At 39.6% G+C, this 22,092-nt stretch overlaps 1 protein-coding gene across 1 annotated transcript in view; it reads right to left on the bottom strand.

Moving 5' to 3' along the window:
* LOC309687348 (solute carrier family 12 member 9) overlaps positions 1–21,629 on the bottom strand; it is an 89,655-nt gene extending 68,026 nt beyond the window's left edge. Inside the window, exons 1-6 of the mRNA XM_082502249.1 lie at positions 21,016–21,629; positions 16,530–16,664; positions 14,732–14,869; positions 14,294–14,596; positions 8,885–8,992; positions 8,693–8,804 (exon numbers count right to left, since the gene is read on the bottom strand). Of these exons, the coding sequence (XP_082358375.1) occupies positions 8,693–8,804; positions 8,885–8,992; positions 14,294–14,596; positions 14,732–14,869; positions 16,530–16,664; positions 21,016–21,235 (1,016 nt within the window). The 5' untranslated portion in view covers positions 21,236–21,629. The remainder of the gene's footprint in view (positions 1–8,692; positions 8,805–8,884; positions 8,993–14,293; positions 14,597–14,731; positions 14,870–16,529; positions 16,665–21,015) is intronic.
* Positions 21,630–22,092: the final 463 nt, after the last annotated feature.

Below are 22,092 nucleotides of genomic sequence, written 5' to 3'. Positions count from 1 at the left end.
CATCTCTGAATGCTCAGCATGTTGAACCATAATCATCTACAGCAGCAGACGACCACACTAGGTGCCACTCCAGTTGCTAAGAACAAGAAAAAGAGAATACAATTTGCACAGATTCACTAAAATTGGGCAAGAGTCTTGATCTCTGAGTCTGATGAGTCTCAATTTCTGTTACAACAATCAGAATGCTGTTTCAGAATTTAGCATAAACCACACAAAGCATGAATCCATCCTGCATTGCATCAATAATTGAGATTCAACAGGTTCTACAGCTGCATTGTGGAGAGCACACTGACCAGCTGCATCACTGCATGGTACGCAAACGCCTGCAGAGAATGATAACAACTGCGGAGAAGATCATCAGGACTCCACTGCCCTCTCTGCAGAGCATCTACCATCACAGAGTCTAAAGGAGAGCTGCCTCCATCCTGAAAGATTCCACAACCCCCAACATACAGGGAGTGCAGAATTATTAGCAAATGAGTATTTTGTCCACATCAACCTCTTCATGCATGTTGTCTTACTCCAAGCTGTATAGGCTCGAAAGCCTACTACCAATTAAGCATATGAGGTGATGTGCATCTCTGTAATGAGAAGGGGTGTGGTCTAATGACATCAACACCCTATATCAGGTGTGCATAATTATTAGGCAACATCCTTTCCTTTGGCAAAATGGGTCAAAAGAAGGACTTGACAGGCTCAGAAAAGTCAAAAATAGTGAGATATCTTGCAGAGACCTGACATGGGCTGCCCACATTCAGGTCCAGACCAAAAAAGCTAGGCAGCGCCTGTATCACCTACGACAACTGAGGAAATTCAGGGTCTCTCCAAAGATCCTCAGGATTTTCTATACAGGCGCTGTGGAGAGCATCCTCACACAGAACATGACATCGTGGTTTGGGAACAGCTGTGTGAAGGACCAAAAAGCTCTCCAGAGAGTGATCCGTACAGCAGAACGCTGCTGCAGGATTGCTCTCCCCCCGCTTCAGGACACCTACACCAGGAGATGCCGGACTAGAGCAGCGCAGATACTGAAGGACCCATCCCATCCTGGCAACAAACTGTTCCAACTTCTGCAATCTGGTAGAAGGTTCCGCATCTTCCGGGCAAGGACAGAGAGACTCAAGAGGAGCTTCTATCCCCAAGCCATCCATGCCTTAAACACACACACCCGCCCGCTCACATCATCTCACATCATCTATAATTGACCGAGACAGGACTCTCTTCCAGACACTAAACCAAGGCACAATGTACATTTCAAATTCCTTTAATTTTAAATATGTTTATATTGTCTATCCTGTAAAATAGTCAGATGTCTATTCATATTAATGTACAGAATTCACCTGCTTGCTGCTACTACTGCACATTCACCCAATGTACATACTATATATATATATATATATATATATATATATATATATATATATATATATATATATATATATATATATATATATATATATATATATATACATACATATAAATAAATAATGTTCTTCCTCTACAGCCCCCCCCCCCCTATTTTTGTACATGTCGAGGAGCATGTCAGGCTACATTTCACTGTGTGTTATACTTGTATAACTATGCATGTGCCAAATAAAGAACCTTGAACCTTGAACCTTGAAGAGGGATGCAGCAGTCTCAAAATTGCAAAGCTTCTGAAGCGTGATCATCGAACAATCAAGCGTTTCATTCAAAATAGTCAACAAGAAGCGTGTGGAAAAACCAAGGCGCAAAATAACTGCCCATGAACTGAGAAAAGTCAAGCGTGCAGCTGCCAAGATGCCACTTGCCACCAGTTTGGCCATATTTCAGCGCTGCAACATCACCGGAGTGCCCAAAAGCACAAGGTGTGCAATACTCAGAGACATGGCCAAGGTAAAGAAAGGCTGAAAGACGACCACCACTGAACAAGACACACAAGCTGAAACGTCAAGACTGGGCCAAGAAATATCTCAAGACTGGTTTGTCTAAGGTTTTATGGACTGATGAAATGAGAGTGAGTCTTGATAGGCCAGATGGATGGGCCCGTGGCTGGATTGGTAAAGGGCAGAGAGCTCCAGTCCGACTCAGACGCCAGCAAGGTGGAGGTGGAGTACTGGTTTGGGCTGGTATCATCAAAGATGAGCTTGTGGGGCCTTTTCGGGTTGAGGATGGAGTCAAGCTCAACTCCCAGTCCTACTGCCAGTTTCTGGAAGACACCTTCTTCAAGCAGTGGTACAGGAAGAAGTCTGCATCATTCAAGAAAAACATGATTTTCATGCAGGACAATGCTCCATCACACGCGTCCAAGTACTCCACAGCGTGGCTGGCAAGAAAGGGTATAAAAGAAGAAAAACTAATGACATGGCCACCTTGTTCACCTGATCTGAACCCCATTGAGAACCTGTGGTCCATCATCAAATGTGAGATTTACAAGGAGGGAAAACAGTACACCTCTCTGAACAGTGTCTGGGAGGCTGTGGTTGCTGCTGCACGCAATGTTGATGGTGAACAGATCAAAACACTGACAGAATCCATGGATGGCAGGCTTTTGAGTGTCCTTGCAAAGAAAGGTGGCTATATTGGTCGCTGATTTGTTTTTATTTTGTTTTTGAATGTCAGAAATGTATATTTGTGAATGTGGAGATGTTATATTGGTTTCACTGGTAAAAACAAATAATTGAAATGGGTATATATTTGTTTTTTGTTAAGTTGCCTAATAATTATGCACAGTAATAGTCACCTGCACACACAGATATCCCCCTAAAATAGCTAAAACTAAAAACAAACTAAAAACTACTTCCAAAAACATTCAGCTTTGATATTAATGAGTTTTTTGGGTTCATTGAGAACATGGTTGTTGTTCAATAATAAAATTATTCCTCAAAAATACAACTTGCCTAATAATTCAGCCCATACTCCCTGTAGACTGTTCAGTCTTCTGCCCTCGGGACGAAGGCTCAGAAGTGTGAAATCTAGAACATCCCGACTCAACAACTCCTTCTTCCCCACTGTTATCAGACTCTTGAACAGCTGACCTATTTTTAACAACATTAATAATTTTTGCACATTAGGTCATCTTGCATATTAAGCCAGTATATTAAGCTAATAGCTCTTTTGCACACACATCCACTTCAAACTTAAATTTTTTGTCTTCATTTATCTCTTCTATTTGTATATATTAACCGGCATCTGTGTGTGGACAGCAAAAAAAGAATTTCATTGCACAGAGAAATGCTTTCTTTGTATATATGACAATAAACACTTTGAATCCTTGAATTGGTAGTGATAGTCTAATTATGTGGGGCATACTTTCTTTGCACTTTTTGTGCCCTTCAGTGCCCAGTGAGAATTATTTAAACACCATAAGCAAACCAAGTATTGTTTCTGATCATGTTCATCACTTTATGACCACAGTACACTGATTTTCTAAGACTGTTCTCAAACAGGTCTCTCGGACATGACAATGAGTTCACTGTACTCAGATTGCCTCCATAGTCACCAGATCTCAATCCAGTAGAACACCTTTGGAATCTGATACAATGGGAGACTGGCATCATAGATGAAAAGCCGACAAATTTGCAGTAACTGTGAGATGCTATTATGTCAACATAAACAAAAATCTTCCCCCACCTTGTTTAGTTTATGCGAAGAAGAATTAAGACAGTTCTCAGGGCAAAAGTGGGTTCAACTTGGTACTAGCAAGTTGTACCTAATAAAATGTTAGCTGAGTGCATTTGTCAATGCTTATGGTGCCTAGGGCAATAGTATCGCTGTTTTGGGATAAATGTTACATCAATTAGTGAGCGTTTTCTAGATCTTAAGGTGGCAAATACTATTTAGTCTCAGAGATATACAGAAGGTCTCCTTTAGCATCATGTGACATTTCTGTCATCATGTTTTAACCAAAGCCACAATGTTTTAATAAATTTTAATATGCAGTTTTGTAGTATAAGTCAAGCTAGTAAGAGTAAAAGAAAAATTGAAATTCTACTCTGACATCCCTGAGATCCAGCATCCATCCAAATGAGGTCTATATATGCACTAAGCTAAACTACCTATTGACAATCTACAAAGTTTAATAAATAGCTGCACCATCATAATAACCATCCAGATAATGTTCATAGATTAAAAAACTATTTTTAACCAATTAGTAGACTTTATTTAATTTTTCTGCAACAATTAACTCAAATTTAATCAACTAAAAATTCATAATTTATTAACAAAGTGTTATCAAGTGTTTGATAATTGAAGCAAATATATTTCAGATCAGGACAATTTGGCTAGCCAGAAAAAAAACAAGTGTAATTGACTTTGACTTGACGTGAATAATAACTCGTGAGGATTTTTAGTATCTTGATAATAATCAGCCTGTTTTGTTTTGTTTTTAAACCATAAAATGAAGACATAGTTATTGTAGTTACATCACAACATCTGGGGGTAGTTTTCACCAAGTATACACTCTGAATAGGTGTATGAGACCTGAATTCATAATGGATGGCAGTTTTTTTCCCTCATTTCTGGAACCATTTGCACTTGAAAAATAGATGTTACTTGAATTCTCGCAGTGTGATAAATATGGGTCTTCCAGCAATTTCCTTGCAGAAATTCAATAAAGTTTTATGATGCACTTCAGGTATTGTTGGTAATATTTTTCAAGGAGTGAGCCAGCTTAATGTAGCAGAAATAGCAGTGAAGGTTTAAAATAAATGGGTTTTTTTTTTTGCAAGCGGGAGATGATGTACAAGGCAGCTCACTACTTACAAGCAGGTAATGTCTATAAGCTCCTGTTTGCACCATGAGAAAATGAAAGCTGAATCTTAAAATGGACTGTTCAGTGTCCCCTGACACCACAAGCACACTAATTAGCTGATGGTAGCAACTAGTGAGCAAATTAATACAGTCTTAAGAGTTTGCACAAAACATTGGTCTGGTGATTCACTCACCCACCCCACACCACAGATTGCACAGACTATTGCATAAATTGTGGAAAGTACAAACAGTGAATTCCAGCTTCTTACAGGCAAAAGACTACAACGTGAAAAAACTACTTCTTTCAATAGGATGAGAAAAGCCAACATGCCAAAGTATGCAACTGGTTTAAAGTTAAAATTAGCAACCATCCTTTTCCATGTTTTCCACAATTAAACACATTTAAAGTCAAAACTCTCAAAGTCAGATACCTGAACCACACAAGGAGGAACAGAAATACTGACTTCATATTAACCTCAATAAACCAAATGATCCTAAGCAAACTAACGAAAATAAAAGAAATGATTTACCAGGCATGAAACCTGCTGTACGCAACCTTACACCACGTGTGCCGATGTCTCCTTCTTTGTTGGAAAGATTGCACGGTTCTGCAAATAAGTTGATGATTCACTTTCTGTCTCACTCATCTGTTCCTTTTACTGTCCTTTCATAGGAATCCTTTGCACTTCCTCTGTACAGTGAAGAAATAAGTCGTATGACCAGGCTTCTAAGAACAAGTGCAAACAAGTGCAAACAAGTACAAACAAGTGCATCACTGACTGATAAACATCGTCCGTCGTACATAAAACTCAGAACTAGGCGTCAGTTATGTTACACGTTTGTGCAGTTATATATGTTCTTGGTTTGTGGTCACCAACATTTTGGTTTGAACACACCTGACAGCCCTGTGTGACCAATTCATACAAATCTAATTGTTTTAACTGTTATTTATTCATTTTATAACATCATGGAGGTTTTTTTGTACATCAGTTATTTTGTATTGAATAACTGATTTTCTTTTGGCTAACGGTTTGAAAAGTTTTTGATGACCCTTTTTAAACGTTTTACCTTTAATCAGAGTTATAGCTTGCTCTAACTGGCTTGCTCTACCTGTTTGTCAATTAAGCAAACAACTTTTAACAATTTACTTACATTTAATTATTTTGAGGATTTAGTCTTCACTTTTAGTTTTGGTAATTAACATCGCCACTTACACTTGTTACGTCACACGTTCTAAGATTTACCACAGTAGTCTAAAAACTTTACATTGTAATGACGTGGCGGGAATGAGAATTGGCAACTCTGAGAGTACTCGGGTACAAGTTAGTCAGTGTAAAATCACCACTCTTCCACATCAAAAGGAGTCAGTTCAGATAGCTCAGGCATTGGACCAGGACACCTCCTGGGTTCTTCTTGAGGGAAGTGTTTAAGGCATTTCCAACTGGGGTCCCCTAGGTGGGTCCTCCCAGTTGGACATGCCCGAAGACACCCCGGGACATGTATAAGAGTTTCAGTTTCAGTGTAACTCTATGAGCTCCAGGTGTAGGCAGGGGAGAGGGAGGTCTGGGCTCTCTCCTCATACTGTTCCCCCCACAGCCCAGAAACAGATGAGCAGTGAGGGAAAAAAAAAAGCAAAAAAAGGATGTACACTAGTGGATTAGCAGTTTTCTTACTTCCCTATTAAATATTAGCCACTTACAAAAACTCAGTAAGCTATCCGTTTCATTTCTTTATTACTTTCAGCTAGTATTCAGTGTTCATTCAGTATACAATCAATCTGTATTCCTACTGTGTACACATACACATTTAGATCAGAGAATACGTCACCACCAACATACACGTTTTCATCCCCGATACGAGTCATGTGAGAATGGCCTACTCTAGTGATAAACACAAGGTTACCTTTGTCATAATTTGTTATAATACAACACACAATATGTGTGCATTTAAATAGCTACATCATGAAAAGGATATATGAACATTGGTGATTCTAGAAAAACACATTCAACAGTGCAGATGTAGAGAAAGTGTGTTAAGAAGCTTCTTGTCACCAAGTATATGTGCATGGTAGGCAGATACAGGGAGGGCGCTGCAGCAGAGTAAATGGTGGCAGTATTGATCTCCGATGCTCTTTTATAGCCCTGTCATGTCAGTTTAGCACCTTGGCAACATTCGCTTTAAAGCTGCATCAATTCTGAACTCTGACTTTCAGCAAAAGGCAGATAGAACGAGACATTTAGAGTGAGGAAGACAAAGGACAGCTAACCAGAGAAAAGCAAGTGGTAATTGCTACATCAAGAACTTAATGTACCTAACCTTAAGTATGAAATGAAAACATTTCACACTTAACAACATACCTGGATTTAATGATGCTTTTACTTTTATAAAAAAAAAAATCACACTTGAGCCACTATATAGTAACATCAGTCACTAGAGCAAACATACTGAACAACATATAAAAGATATGAGAATCCCAAATGTGTTTCCATTATAATGGTTGGCTTGATTAACTGACACCTGGTATTGATAACATCTCGCTGGAATGAATGGTTTTGAAATCGGCCTCCTCTGACGCTCCAATTCTGCGTGGTGAAGCAGAAAATGAACCCTCTCTGCATTATCTGACACCTTATGAGTATTGGATCGCTGAAGGGAAAATGTGCTGTGTCCACTACTACAGCACTGCATTTGAACTCAAAGATTTCAGCAATATGAACGGCTCTGTGAACACTGGGCTGTTACACTTAGGGATGAGTACTGAGGCACTGTGTGAAACTGGTAAAAAAACCACCATACTGGTTAGTACCATAGTATTGCTGCTGTTGTTATTCATGCAACCTTAATTCTTCCTTATACAAAGCCACCAGGGTCGAGAACAAATGTAAAGTTGCTGTGTGTTTACAGCTCTCTGATAACTGCTGATCCAATATTTTAAGACAACAGAGCTACATGAATGAGAGGTTCCTTTACCAGAGCCTTGATGGGATTAACTAAACTAAAAATGCAATACCTCTGGTTGCAAAAAGCGACGACACTTCACAAACAATTTCCTAACGTCACCAACATTCTTTATACTGTTTGTGGTTACTACTCAGGACAGAGTTGGCTTTGATTTAAAACACGTCTTTAAATGTTCCTAACTGATCACAAGTACCTGTCACAGATTCTCAGTGATTACATGCAGGGAACAAGAAAAAACACTGTCACATGTTTACTGGTAAAGCTTTTTAATGGTAGATAGAGTGGTTGTTGTATAGTGTTTTTCTACTCTACTTGACAACTCAAAGCACTATATACTAAAAACCTCAGTCTCCCATTCACACAGGCTTTTTTCCTATGCGGGAGCTTTCTATCCAACATTCACACTTCGATGAATGTAGAGCAAATCAGTGAACAGTACATGGTATCAGGGATACTTTGACATGCAGACTGGAGCAGCAAGGGATCAAACCACAAACCTTCAAATTCTAGCTCCTCCTGAGCTACAGCCAGCCCAAGTTCAATCAAAACCTTCATGGATAAAAGCCAACTAAATTCTTTGAGCACTCGACCTAAACAAGCTTAAACATGTAGAACTATCTTTTCACCTGCTTCCATCCAACACAGTCCAAGTGGATATGAAGTGTGTGTCTCATGAAGGCTGCTATAGCCTGATCTGCAACTTGGAACTGTAAACGTCCGTGAGCACTTTTCTCTAATAGTAACACTGTGATGCAGAGGGCATGTTTAAAGGGCTGGTAGAGGTGACTGTGGCCTCACGGGGTCCATAACAAGCTAGAAAGATTTGAGTTTGCCTGTTTCAGTGTGAGCTGCCATGACAATTCCAGAAAATGTATTTTGTGGTAATAAACTACATGTTCACTGGCACTACAGGAACATTACCAAACGACCTCATATCTCGTTACAATCAGGTTGAGATTCCATTCAAAAGTAATAATTTCAGACCAACGTTTTTACTGACCGATCGCAGGTGCAGGCGACCAGCACGCTGAGCATGATGTAGACGATGAAGGTGAAGATTACGGCTGTGATGGTGCCCCGGGGAATGGAGTAGCTGGGATTCTTCAGGTCACCTGATGGATAATGCAGGTTTTATGGTGTATGTTCTGACACAGGTAACCAGGCGGCACACACACAACATCTGTTCACTTACCTGACATGTTGGAGCCGGCCATGATCCCCGTGCAGCCGTTGAACATGACGGCGAACACGGTGGCGAAGGTCATCGTGGTTTGCGTTGTGTAATCTACAGTGTAATCAGCTGCAGGAAGACATATGAACAGATACAGCCCTGGAGTCAATGCTTTTATCGACACCACCACTCTTCAAAGAAAACTTCAATCTGCTGCACCTGCCTGCCCATCCAGCTTCATCATGTTTTGGAGCATTAGAGAAAGCAATCCTTTGTAAAGCTTCTCTGCTGTTTACAGAGCGCCATCAAATCTATCACATGATTTATTTCGAAAAATTCAATTTTGCAGCTCCAATCTGTGAGACATCTATTCTCTGTCTTCTCTATTTGTATCAGACAAAACAATTGGGAGTGCACATCCTATCTAAGAACAAGACAGACTTGTGATCACCGTTCAGTGATATAAAAGCTCAGTGTCAATGGTTTCCTGGCCTTTGCTCTGTATAATCTCAGTGAGGGCGGATAGCACTTATTTGGTCTGTGCTCAATGTGAGCACGCATCTGCTGCTTAAAACTTCTGTCTGCAAGGGGCAGCCAATTAGTTAGAAATGCAACAGCCATTGCACAGCAAGCACGTGTGAAAAATAACACAAAATTCCAAATTTTTTGGATGCAAACTTGTCATCTAACGGATGTACACACCGAAAGCATTCATTCTAAAAAAATGAACCGTGAAAAAACATGAAGTTCACATCAAGCAATGATGTCAAGCTTGGTTCGAAAAAATAAACGCTGCAAATTCATCCAGCGACATCATGCAGTCGGTGTGAATGGCTGCATTAATAGGCAAGTCCAAAAAATATTTCTAATGCACAAATTATTTGCACAGATTTAACATGTTTGGTGTGTAAAGGTCTTAAGCAGAAAGGAGGCAATCAACTGAGCTGCTGAACCAAGGCCCAGGATAAGAAAGTGATGCACTATTTTGAACTGTGAGGCATGCAAAGCCACCATAGTAGGCTCCATAAATAAAACCTTGCCGCTTGGAAATGAGCATGACAGGGTCCCTTTTCAGGGAGGTACACAACAAATAAAAGCTCAGTACTGATGTTGTCACTGATGGAATAAAAAGTCAAATGTTTTGCTGCAGAACAATTTTCAGTCAAATCCTAGCACAACCTTTTATTTTACAAGCATTTGTGCATGTGTGTGTGTGCGTGCATGTGCGTCCTCATACTGAAAACAGGGATTATCCAAAGATGTGTGTTTAATAGCTGCCACGTGTGCATGCCTGAGTTAGAGCAATTAGCTCACAAATCATGTGCTTTACAGTAAGGCAGTGCAAACACAGAGCAGCGCTTGGTTTGGCTTCTGTGAATATTAAGATCCTGGACACATGTATAACCTCTAATTACGAAGCTTTCCTTTTCAGTCAGCAGTAAAATGAAAAAAAAAAAAATTAATGTGCTTTTAGGAAAGCAGCCACTGTCAGAAGAATGACACCATTTTCTCCACAACAGCGACTTCCGCTGGTTGGTGTTTACACCTTCACATGTTTGGCTGAGATTGCAGGGAATAGAGTCAAATCAGTCCAAAGGTAACAAAACCTGCCGACCAGCATGTATGAAGCTCACTTATTAACATGCTGCATTTCATTTTCCGAGATTTTGGAATGAAGAAAAAAAAAGAAGAAAAAGAAATCACTTAAGCCGAATACACAGTGGAAGCAATTTGCTGATTATGCATCGCTTTGAAGCTGCCAGTAGGTCTCTTGCGGACATGCAAGGCTTCAGCTGCCTAGGTTACCCCCTAATGTATTTACTAACAAGTAATACGTCAACTGTTTTCTTCACTCTGATTGGTAGTCTCTTCACTTGCCCATTGGACCTGCGCACATCGCGTCATCAGCAGTTATTTTGCCCATAGTCGCTTGAGGTCACCTAATAGACTTCACTTTCTATTAGGGCTGAACGATTATGGAAAATAATCTAATTGCGATTTTTTGCCCCAATATTGCGATTGCGATGCGATATGCGATTATTTTTTAAGGTCTTTGTCTTCTGTATTATTAAACAAAGACAAGCAATACATCATATAGTATGGCCAATACTATATTACATTAATTTTAAACTGTTCTTTCCTGGAAGACAGACCTCTGTTATGATGACATGAGGTGATGCATGAATTGATGACTGACATTTTTATTTAACTTCTTCAATCACAACAGTATATTTGAACATATACAAAATTTTATTTTGTGCTTACAAACATCTGAGCATAAAGTGCTGACAAGGAACCCTGGTGTAAACATTAAAATGAAAGTCAGTACAATGTGCAGATTGCAGAAATGTACATAAAAAAAATCAGTGGCTTTACCACACTCAGTTTTTCGACATCTGTGAACTACTAGACAGTCATTAAATTAAAAAATAATATTAAATAAATAAAACTAATAAATAAAAAATACACACATCTTACTGATCTCTGCAGTCAGTAACATTACACATAAAGTGCAAACATAATAGCAATTGTATAAACACACACACAAACACGCCTTTAAAATTTAAAGGCGTGAAATTGGACGGTCTAGTTCTGATCTGCGTCACCGCTGTCTCGGTGGAGTTTATTAAACTCGGCCGTCTGCTTCTTGCTATCTAAAATATAACCAGACACTGGCGTAAATTCTCGACTGTCTCATACTTCTGTTTAATAAGTTTTCTGTTTGACGTTTAGTCAGCTGTGTGAAAACCAAGGAGGAACCCACCCGGGGGATTAATAAAGTTTTATTTTATCTAATCTAATAACTTTAATCTCAGCCAAACCGATTTACTCACGAACAAACAAAACACTGAAAAAAGCCCAACAATAACATTTTTAGGTTGTCTAAGTGACTTATATATTACGTTTAACCCGAGCAGCGAAACTCCGCGGTGATCTGAAAATGATGTGCCGGGAGTTGTGCCGTTCTCGGCCGCATCAGTAACCCTCGAGCTCCCGGCTAGCTGTCGAGCTGGTGGGTAGCAGACGCCTCTGAAAACGTCGAAGCACTTTTGTAAATATGGGATATCTTGATAAACCGAGCAGATATTTGATGTTTACACAGCTACTTTCTCACCTGAAAATATGTTAAGTTTATTTTGTGACCCAGAAAGATTAGTATGAGTAATTTTAAAACTTAGTAGCGGCCGCCATTGCTGGAAACTGGAGTTTGGCTGGGCCGCGCTATGAATTCTGGGATATGGTAGTAATTTGGACAGCCTTCGGCACGTCGCTGTGACGTAATCGGTCTACAAATGCGGCCTCAGGAGGATGCAGCCCATGAATTTGGACATGTCCAGAGTATAATCGCAGCCTTTGCGGTTAGAAAATTGCACTTGATCATGTCGCGATATTATCGCAAATGCGATATATCGTTCAGCCCTACTTTCTATGGTCTCTGATCACTGTGAATCATTCCCAGTGTTTTCCAGATCAAACAAAAATACTTATTTTTGTTCTTCCCAAATCAGATCAGTATGGATACATTTTATTACAAAGGTAAAACTGAAAGAGTATCTCTGTATGGGGATGTTTTTATTATTCTTTCATATAATAACATGAAGACATGACCAAGTGGAATGATTGACCCACGATTCTCATGAATGATTAAAATGATCATTCAGATTTTCTAACTTATTTATAAGGGAACAATTATCTGCATTTGCATTCTTTTACTCTTTTGCAGTTGCTTTTGTTGCTTTGGAATATTCACATTTGCAATAACTGTAACCCCCAGGCCGACAGGACACTGGTAACCGGGTGCATGTCAACAGTTAATATGTTATTAACTTAGCTGATATTGTTCTGTGGGAAAGAAGTTGGTATATTTTTAAGTGCTTGATGTGTGATGTTATAATCCTGTAAATAATGGGCCATGAAATTAATTTGCTTAATCATTACATAAGACCAACAGAAGCTTTTTATAAGGAGTGATATATGCAGGACAACATCTTCCTGAAGAATTATTCCATGAAACTGCCAGGTAACAAGTTAAGACTACAGGAAGTGACAGTAAAATTAAATATAGCAATGAGAAGGGTGGCTGTTCCTGATGAAAGGGCTCAGGTAGTAAGAAATGAGTCATCAAGGTAACATTGTGCTAACACAAGTCTGTTACCATTTGAATACTTCTAATATCTGCAGAAAATAATATTTGCACTAGCGCTAACTAGTTATTTGTTCCAGTTAGCTGGTTATTACAAACAAATGATCTGAAGAGCAGGTTCCTGAGCGTCCGTGCTCACAGCCACCTCTGTATATCTAAAATATAACCCTATTAGGGATGCACTGTCTCTGACACGATGCACATCCAAGTGTAGAAAGAACAGTCTGAAACTGAGCATTCTGAAGTATTTTGGGTCCGACCTTGATATTTGAAATTTGGCAATCAACAATGGCAATATTGGAAAGAAAACCACCGTTATAATAGTAAATCTATGAAAAAATAAAGAAACATTTGTTAGAGCTCTCCAAGGTAAATTGCTAAAATGCTTTGTGGGCTAAATCAGGCAAACCCTTTGATTCTGTCTGAGTAAGTAATTATTATGTAATGAATGTATCTTTAATGCTAATCAGTTCTGTCCACACCTCCTGCTATTCACCTTTGTCCCTTGCACAGTTCAAAGACCACTTTACGTCATCCAGAGCTGAGCTGGTTATTATTAAATCTTATATATAGCACTCTGGCTTGTTTGAGCTTTCTTTCATAGACTGTAAAAGATGTATGTAGATATCTTCAGGATATCAAAGTGAGGCCAAGACGAAGTTCTATAGTGACATAGGATCAAGTCAATAAAGCCAGAGTTCTTCCACACACAGAGTCCAATAGAGTGGTCTGCGACCAGCTGACAACCACTGACTCCAGTGAGCTAAACCGGCGCCGAAGGTGAACCTTTTACTGAAATTTTACTTTTGGCTAGTAGCTAGTGAATTTTTCTATTCAGGGAAAACATCTCCAAACAACCGGGGCTAGGGAAACGTTCACTATGGCAGACAACTCTTGAGCAATGTGCACATAACGTTATGACTAAAAACTGAAAGATATCTACTGGAAGCAGTGTTCTGATGAATTGATGGCTTCAGTCCGTAGTTTCAAGTTTTTCTAAATAGGACATCGTGGTGTTTTTGTGGTAAAAAGGATAACAATTGCTGGGTGAGCTTACCCAGTGACTGACGAGTAGCTAAATTTACCAAAAAGTTTAAGGCTTCACAATGGGCCAACCAATATTTGACATCATGGTGGCTAATTCTTTTATAGGGAGTGTAGGGGTATTATGCACAATGTACACAAGCAGTAAACATACAGAAGAGCATAAAAGACACTTATTGCTCATACCAACATGGTGGTATAATTTTTTTTATACTTTTTGACCCAGCAGTCCTCTAACTTACCCCATACGTTCCCAAGCAGTGTCTCCAACTTGAAGCCTGTAAAATTGGCTGTGGTGGGGCCCGTCGCATTGGGCTTCAGGTCAGGAAGCGTGATAGATTGAGGGTGCACGGCGAAGAAGCTGATGAAGACAGTGATCAGGACAACAATAACAATCACAAAGATGAGGAAGGTGGTTTTGGCATAAATGTGGGCTCCCACCAGGCACACCAGCAGGCACAGTAGGGCAATCCCAGTGCCATAAAGCAGAGACCACCAGTAGCCAGATGGAAGAACCTGGTAGTGAGAAGTGGCTACATTCCCAGCTAGAAGGATGAAATGAGAGACCCATTTTAATAATGTTAAGAAAGCTTAAATACACCACTCCCAACCTGATGTGAGTTTTTCAAACAAAAGTACACAATTATGCTAATGAGACAAACTATGAAAGTGAAAGTTACCTTCAGGGACTCCAAATGTGGACAAGATGGCTTCAACCAGACCGAGCACCATCAGAGCACTGCCGCACACATTAGCCAGGAAGAACATGATGCCGATGCTGCCACCAAACTCTGGTCCCAATGCTCGGCTGATCATGTCTGAGTGCCATTAAGGCAAAGCACACTTGTTTCATTCATTCACATGTATGTGCATTTCTCTACGGATAGTAGTCTAATAGTTTCGGGCAATATCATTACCTCCCTTGTAGTTTTTTTGGTTTATATTAGCTTAGCTTAGCATAAAGACTTCAAGCTGGGAAAAATAGGTAGCAAGCTGTCCAAAGACCAGTTAGTGAGTTTTGGGAGTGCTGGTAAGTGGATTGTGTTCCTTTTAAACCGAGGCATACTGGCTGTTCCCATATGGAAAAGAAATAGTAAAAACTTATATGTGATTACTCATGAAAGTGGCCACTTTCTCATTACTTTCATACATTGTTTTAGTAAGTATCCAAAACATACAAGTTTCATTATATAATTTTTCAAGGGATCTTATATCTGTTTTCACTCTCATATGCTTTTCATACAAGTTTCACACAAGACAGATACAAACTTTATAAGATTTATATATATCTTTTCCATGTGGGTTAACACCCACTTCTAACAACATTTAAACAAACAGCCGTAAAAAGAAAGTAGACAGGAATACTGGGAGGCTAGATATACAGCAAGGGCAAGAAGCGGCAAAGACAAAGGAAAAGGCTTACGGTGAATTTATAGTGACACCAAGATAAGATCAAAAGACTTGCATCAATTGGCTAGACAGACAGAGACTAATCTGAAAAGGATATGCGTTAGTGATTAAGGACAGAGGGAATTTCAACAAGTGAAAAGTGTGCATTGAGAAGATGGAAGGAGTACTCTGAGGAGCTGATGAACCAAGAAATAGAGAGAGAGAAGAGGATGGATGGAAAAAAGATGAATTAGGAAGTGCAGAGGATTAGTTAGGAGTTGTAAGGGCTGCTATGAAGAGGATGAAAAGTGGAAAGGCAGGTGGTTCAGATAACATAGCTGTGCAGGTATGGAAATGTTTAGGAGAGAGGGCAGTGGACTTTTTACCAGGTTGTTTCACACAATCGAGGAAAGTGAGAGAATGCCTGAGAAATGGAGATATACAGATATGTAGGGTGAACAGGTGAAGGGCAGAGCTGTAGCAGCTGCAGTATAAAGTTGATAAGCCATGCTATGAAGATGTAGGAAAGAGTTGTTGAAGCTAGGCTAAGAGGAATTTTGAATAATCTTGGAAATGCACCATTTAGAACCGTGGACATGGTCATGGTTGGAAGGCTGGATCCTCCCAAGTTTCCTCCTGCCAAGTCAGTGCCTCATCTAGGGTCATGGCACAAATAAAATGAGAGAAAATCCGAATTGGAATTGGAAAAGCAAAATTGCTAGAAGGCTTTATTAAGTTGCCCAGATACTACAAATGAACCAAAATCCATAGTGTTATTCTTTCACAGTTACCTTCAAGCAAAAATACTTAAAATGTAATCCTGGCTTATTTACACATTTTAGCATAAATGTGGCTATAATGGTTCTATTGGTCAGGACCCAAAATAAACATGATACTTTAAAGGTGTCTTTAGTACAAATAATCGCCAACCCTAGGTCCATTCAATGTCACTGACAAGTCTTGAACTGCACCAACATACAGATTATATTTGTTTAACTAGTTTTTGTTCTTTTAGTGCCTGCACCACTGGCACTGTTACAGTCGTATGCAGATGGCGTTTCTGTGTGTGTGTGTGTTTTAAGAGGATACAATAAGCTCCCCCGGCATCAAGGGCTCCATTGGTGGAGATGGCGCAGACAGACAGCACGGTCATACAGATGATGATGTAGGCCACAACATACATGGCAATAGCCTGGTAGAGCCCAGCCTGTCCCACTGCAAGTCCTAGTCAGAAAGCACAAACATGGTGAGATGAAGCACTAGAAACAATAGAGACCTAGAAAAATCTAGGATCTCTTTCTCAGACATGGTTTAATTTACCCTGCGGCACCTGAATCAGAAAACCCATAAATTACGAGCATGCAAGGAAAAAACAGATAAATTAATGAGGGCAAGATGAAAAGTTTTTTAAAAAATTCATACAAAAGTCAGTCTGTATGGGTGGGGGTGGCATAAGGGTATAAAAATTCTGCAATATCAGGCAGAACCATACCATGTAGTGATTTCAAAGTAATTAATAAAACCTTAAGTTGAATTCTGCAGCAAACAGGAAGCCAGTGAAAGTAAGTACCCTTTCAGCTGTGTGCAGCTATACGCAGGCAACACAGTGAGTTTAAATACTCAATGTGGGAAGAAATGAGGGCGCAGATACGTACTTAAGTAACTGTCGAGAATTGTTCAGATGTTGGTAGAGCTGGGCGATATAACGATAACGATATGTATCGCGATATAACTTTTACTCGATAGAGAAATTAAACTATCGCGATAGACCTCGCCGCTCTTGTCCTCTTAAAAAAAAAAAAGAAAAAAAAAAGTCATCCAATCCAAATTAAGTAGCGCAGAGCCAAACCAATCACAGCCGCAGCGTCACGTCACGTGACTTGTTACGTACAGCACAAGTGCCAAGGCGCACGTGCGTATTTGTTTGTGAAGCAGCTAGCAGCTAACCGCCGTGTCGACTGGGTGATGGAGAAAATGAGTGCACCAAGTAGAGAAAAATCAACCGAGAGAACGGAAGAGAACACAGATGACAGCTCGAATGCCGAAGAGATTGTCGAAAGGAAGGGCCGGAAAAGTTCCGTAGTGTGGAGATATTTCGGCTATTTGAAGTCCGACAAAAAACAGAGTAGCACGCACTGTAAGTTGTGCCGACAGCATGTTCCCACCAAGACTGGAAATACAACTAACCTGTTTCATCACCTGAAGCAGTGCCACCCACAAGAGCACGCTCAATCTCTGACTGAAAGTGCTAATTTGTCATCGAAAACAACCGGGGGAATCCCTGCGAAGCAGCAACAGTCAATTGAGTCGGCTTTCTCCAGCGTCTTACCATATGACAAAAAAGCTAAGAGACATAGCGACATAACGAATGCCATAGCCTACTGTCTTGCTAAAGACATGCTACCAATAAACACGGTCGAAAATGAAGGATTCAAGCAGCTAATTAAGGTACTGGATCCTCGTTACCAACTCCCTGGACGTAAACATTTCTCTCAGATAGCGCTTCCAACGCTAATATATATATATATATATATATATATATATATATATATATATATATATATATATATGTATATATATATGTGTATATGTATGTATATATATATATATATATATATATATATATATATATATATATATATGTGTATATATATATGTATATGTGTGTGTGTGTGTGTGTGTGTGTGTTGCACCTTGGATGTGTACCTAGGATTTAAAGAATGTTCTGTTAGCATCTTTATTTTAAAACTGTTGGAAAAGCTCAGCTATACAACAAGGAGAGTGAGAATTTCCTTTTAGTTCTCAGTTCATTTGATATTGACATTGACAAAAGTTAGTCAATTTTGTCTGTTCTTCTGTAAAAAAAAAAACTAAGATTTATTTTTAGAATTAATATTTTGTTTCTAAGTGGAAGTGACAATTTAGTAGTCTGTTTTGTTTGTTCTATTTTCAAACTTAAACGCTTTAGCGGCTGCTTTTTGTTTAGTTTGCAATATTTGCCTTTATTTATTTGAAACTGAAGTCTCATTTTCCTTAAGTACATCTGCCCTGTTTAACTTATTATGGGAAATAAATATTTAAATCAAAACAAGCGGCTGATTATTTCACATTTTACTTGTGAGCAACGGCACATTTAAATCTTACAAATTTAGTTATTTGGCTTATATCGTGATATATATCGTTATCGCCTGAAATGAAAAAAACATATCGTGATATGGAAAAATCTCATATCGCCCAGCTCTAGATGTTGGTAACATCTGTAATCTGTACATAGAAAGTCTGACCTAAACTCTTGACTTGCTGGTTGAAATCGAGGTGTGGCTCATATTCCTAATGTGTTGCTTTGGGTCAGTTATCAGTCATCCAAGGTAGGGAGTGACACTGAGAAATATTACCCAGACTATAAAAAACAAAGACTTCAGTTTTATTTATTTTTTTGTCTTTTGTAAAGCCAGTAGACAAAATTCTCTTTGCTTGGAGATGAACCCCAGTAAGAAGTGAACCATCTTTGAAAAATACTTTTAAACATGAACTTCCCTCACTGAGCCACTAATCCTGTGCTCAACTGTCTGAAAGCAGAAGTTACCTATGTGGTGTTGCACTGGTGACACCACCAAATGTGGTATCGAAAATGTGAGCAATTTAGAGTAACATGATAATTCCCCCAAACAAGCAGCGGAACCATCATGAAAATGGCCTTTTGTACTGCAGAAACAAATTCATGCTTGCTTCAACTGTATGATGAACACATCTGCAAAACTCCTTCAGGAAATGAAAAATGAAAGCAGCTCTGTCTTCGGCTTAAAAAATGACTCATCAAAACATTCCAACCTCAGTGAAAGCGAAACTGGAATCACATGTTGGAAGAAAATTCCCACTTCTCACAATAGCATCTGTGGTTGGAATGGTTCCTGACAGAAAGAAATTCCGAGTTTTTACACAACAATAAGTATAACTAAAATTTCTGATATTCAAAAGCGAATGAATGCGCATCTAAATACATTTGGGACAGGATATTAAGCTCACTTTACACCATGCTAGACACACATTTACCACATTATCACTAGTTTCTGCTGTAACCTTTGAGAGGCATTAAAAGCACCATGGTTTCATACACTGTGACCACTACTGCTGTGGATCTCACATGATCTCCAAGGACCAGACCTACAATCTCTTTAAGAATGCAGCAGGCACGGTTAATGAATGCAGCTTTACTTTCTTGTCACTATTATCTTGTCAGTAGGGCATATTTTAGTCAAAGTCTTCATCCTTATCTGCGCCAGTTGTCAAGACTGATAAAATAGTAATTTCACATCCACAATGAAACCCCTAACAGTTCCTGTGCAAGGAGTCTGAAAACAGACACAACACTGTGTTTTCCCTGTGTGTGTGTGTGTTTTAGGAATCCTCACTGCACAGCAGCTGACGTCTCACGAGACTGAGGGAGGGGGACAGTAGTGGTGGTGGGGTGGGGAAAACAACTAACACAAGCAGCAATGCCCAGATATGAGGGGTTGTGATGAGAGAAAAGAGAAGGTGAAGTTAGATGTGACCTCTTTTAATGCTTTAAACACAGAAATAGGGGAAAGTGCATTAAATTATAAATATCTGCTTATTTTCATAGCAAGGTAAACAGTGGATGACCTCAGAGTGCTCCTTACCTAATATAGTATAGTCTATTTTTTATATTTGTCAAATATGTTGTTTTAGCATTATTGAGTATGGTAGGAGGTGTTAGCATACCTCCGATGAGATTGACCGCAGATGTTATCTGTCGTTTAATATTTGGAGACCATTTCACCTTCTTTTGCATCCTCTCTGCTTAAAAAGGGGGGGGGGGGGAAGTCCTTCTCCCTAGTACCAATAGTACCAATAGTTTTTCCTCTCGTGACTAAGGGCTAAATAGATTTGTAGCCCACTGTGATCTTCACTAGAATCTAGTCTTAACTGTAAGGGCACAATTCTTTGGTAGATTCATGGATATATAGAGAGAAATTCATCGTCTCAACTGGTCCACAAACAAGTACAACCTGTAGGATTTTAATCGGAGCAGAACACTCAGTTACACCTTCCCTCATTTAACAACACTGAGGGAAATTTTTACATCTACTCACCTTTGTATAACATTAAATTCCTGGCTATCTAAAGCTCTTTTTAGCAAATAAGCAAAGGCTGTACATCAGTGAGGTGGAAAAATCTCTCTTACGTCATTCATCCACAGAGGCAGGTTATATGAAAAACTATGTGAGACAGTTTGGGGTTTGAATATTTAAAAAAGCTATAGATGTTTCTCCTCGTGATATCAATGAATGAATGCCGTGCATACAGGTAATGGACATATGCTGTCACACCTGTACTGCAAAGCCGGAATGTCACGGAAGTGACATGTGACAGTGACAAGTAACGGAACATAACGGGATTTAACGTGAAAGTTTTAAAAAAAATGGGGGGTCACAGTCGAGACATACACCCTCAACTTTGCTGAAAAGTGCACAACTTTAAAAATCTCTAAAGAGTTTGGCATCGCTCTTACCAAACAGGTGATTAGCGCACGTCCGTCTAAATGAGCACTCACCTATTCTGAGAAAGACTACCACGCTGAACATCGATAGCAAGGTAGGGATGACTACACCGAAGAAGGTGGAGAGTTTCTTCTGTTGCTTCTGCTGGGCAGCCCTCCGCCCTTGGCTGCCCGGGTTATGAACCGGGGCCTGCCGGCCCGCCTGTGACCGCAGCTCGGATTCATTGACGCTGGTAGAGAGGCGGTAGTGGAGGAGAGGAGTCCGCTCTGTCATGGTGAAACCTGCTCCCGGACTAGATTTCAAAACTTCATTAAAAAAAAGTGTCCCGGATAAATTTGAGCGATCAGACACCAGAGTTAAATTTTCAAGTCTGCCCGGTTCGTGGAATATCTTCGAGCGTACAAATGAGCGTATTCCAACCGTTTCAAAAACCGAAGCAAGTGTATCAGTGGCGAGTCCTCATCAAAAAGAATCAACTTTACCTACCTACATAGCAAAGCAGTGGTTATGTTAATAATAAAAAAAAACTAAAATACAAATGCGTGTTAAACCTACATTTTAAAACGAGTAGGCCTTTCCTATAGCGTTATAATTCTGTTAAATGCCACATCAAGCGACTGTTGTATCGTAACATCTCATACAACTATATAGAAGAATGTCATGTGACACGGGAATGTCATTTTGTCTTAATAGCGGTGATTTCCGGTTAAAACTCCCACAGTAGAACACAGGGAACGTAATGAGAACGTAATGTAATTATGCCTAACTACCCCGGATGCAAACGGCAGGCAGGTGTATGAAGAGCTACCGTGTGGTTTTCATATGTGTGCGTGTCATATGAAGACCAACATGATTTTTTTTTAATGCCAGCACAGACGACTATACAAATGTTTTATTTTGTAGGCAATGTGCACAACTTCCGGTTTTGTCCTGTGTTTTCAATCAGTGCAGCGTCTTGATTTTCTGATTTTCCAGCGCCCCTTGGTGCCTGCCTGTTGCCTTTGGTCATATGACCGGGTTGGCCAATCACAGCAGTCCATTTTTCCGGCCACCTGCTGCATCAGGTTAGCCAGTTATTACGCTTGTGAACCTGGATACCTTCAAGGTCTTACAATGTTACAATGCAAAGT

Source organism: Aulonocara stuartgranti (assembly GCF_965226115.1).
Source record: "Aulonocara stuartgranti genome assembly, chromosome: 14".
Taxonomy (NCBI): Eukaryota; Metazoa; Chordata; class Actinopteri; order Cichliformes; family Cichlidae; genus Aulonocara; species Aulonocara stuartgranti.
This window is presented reverse-complemented; position numbering and strand designations above follow the sequence as displayed.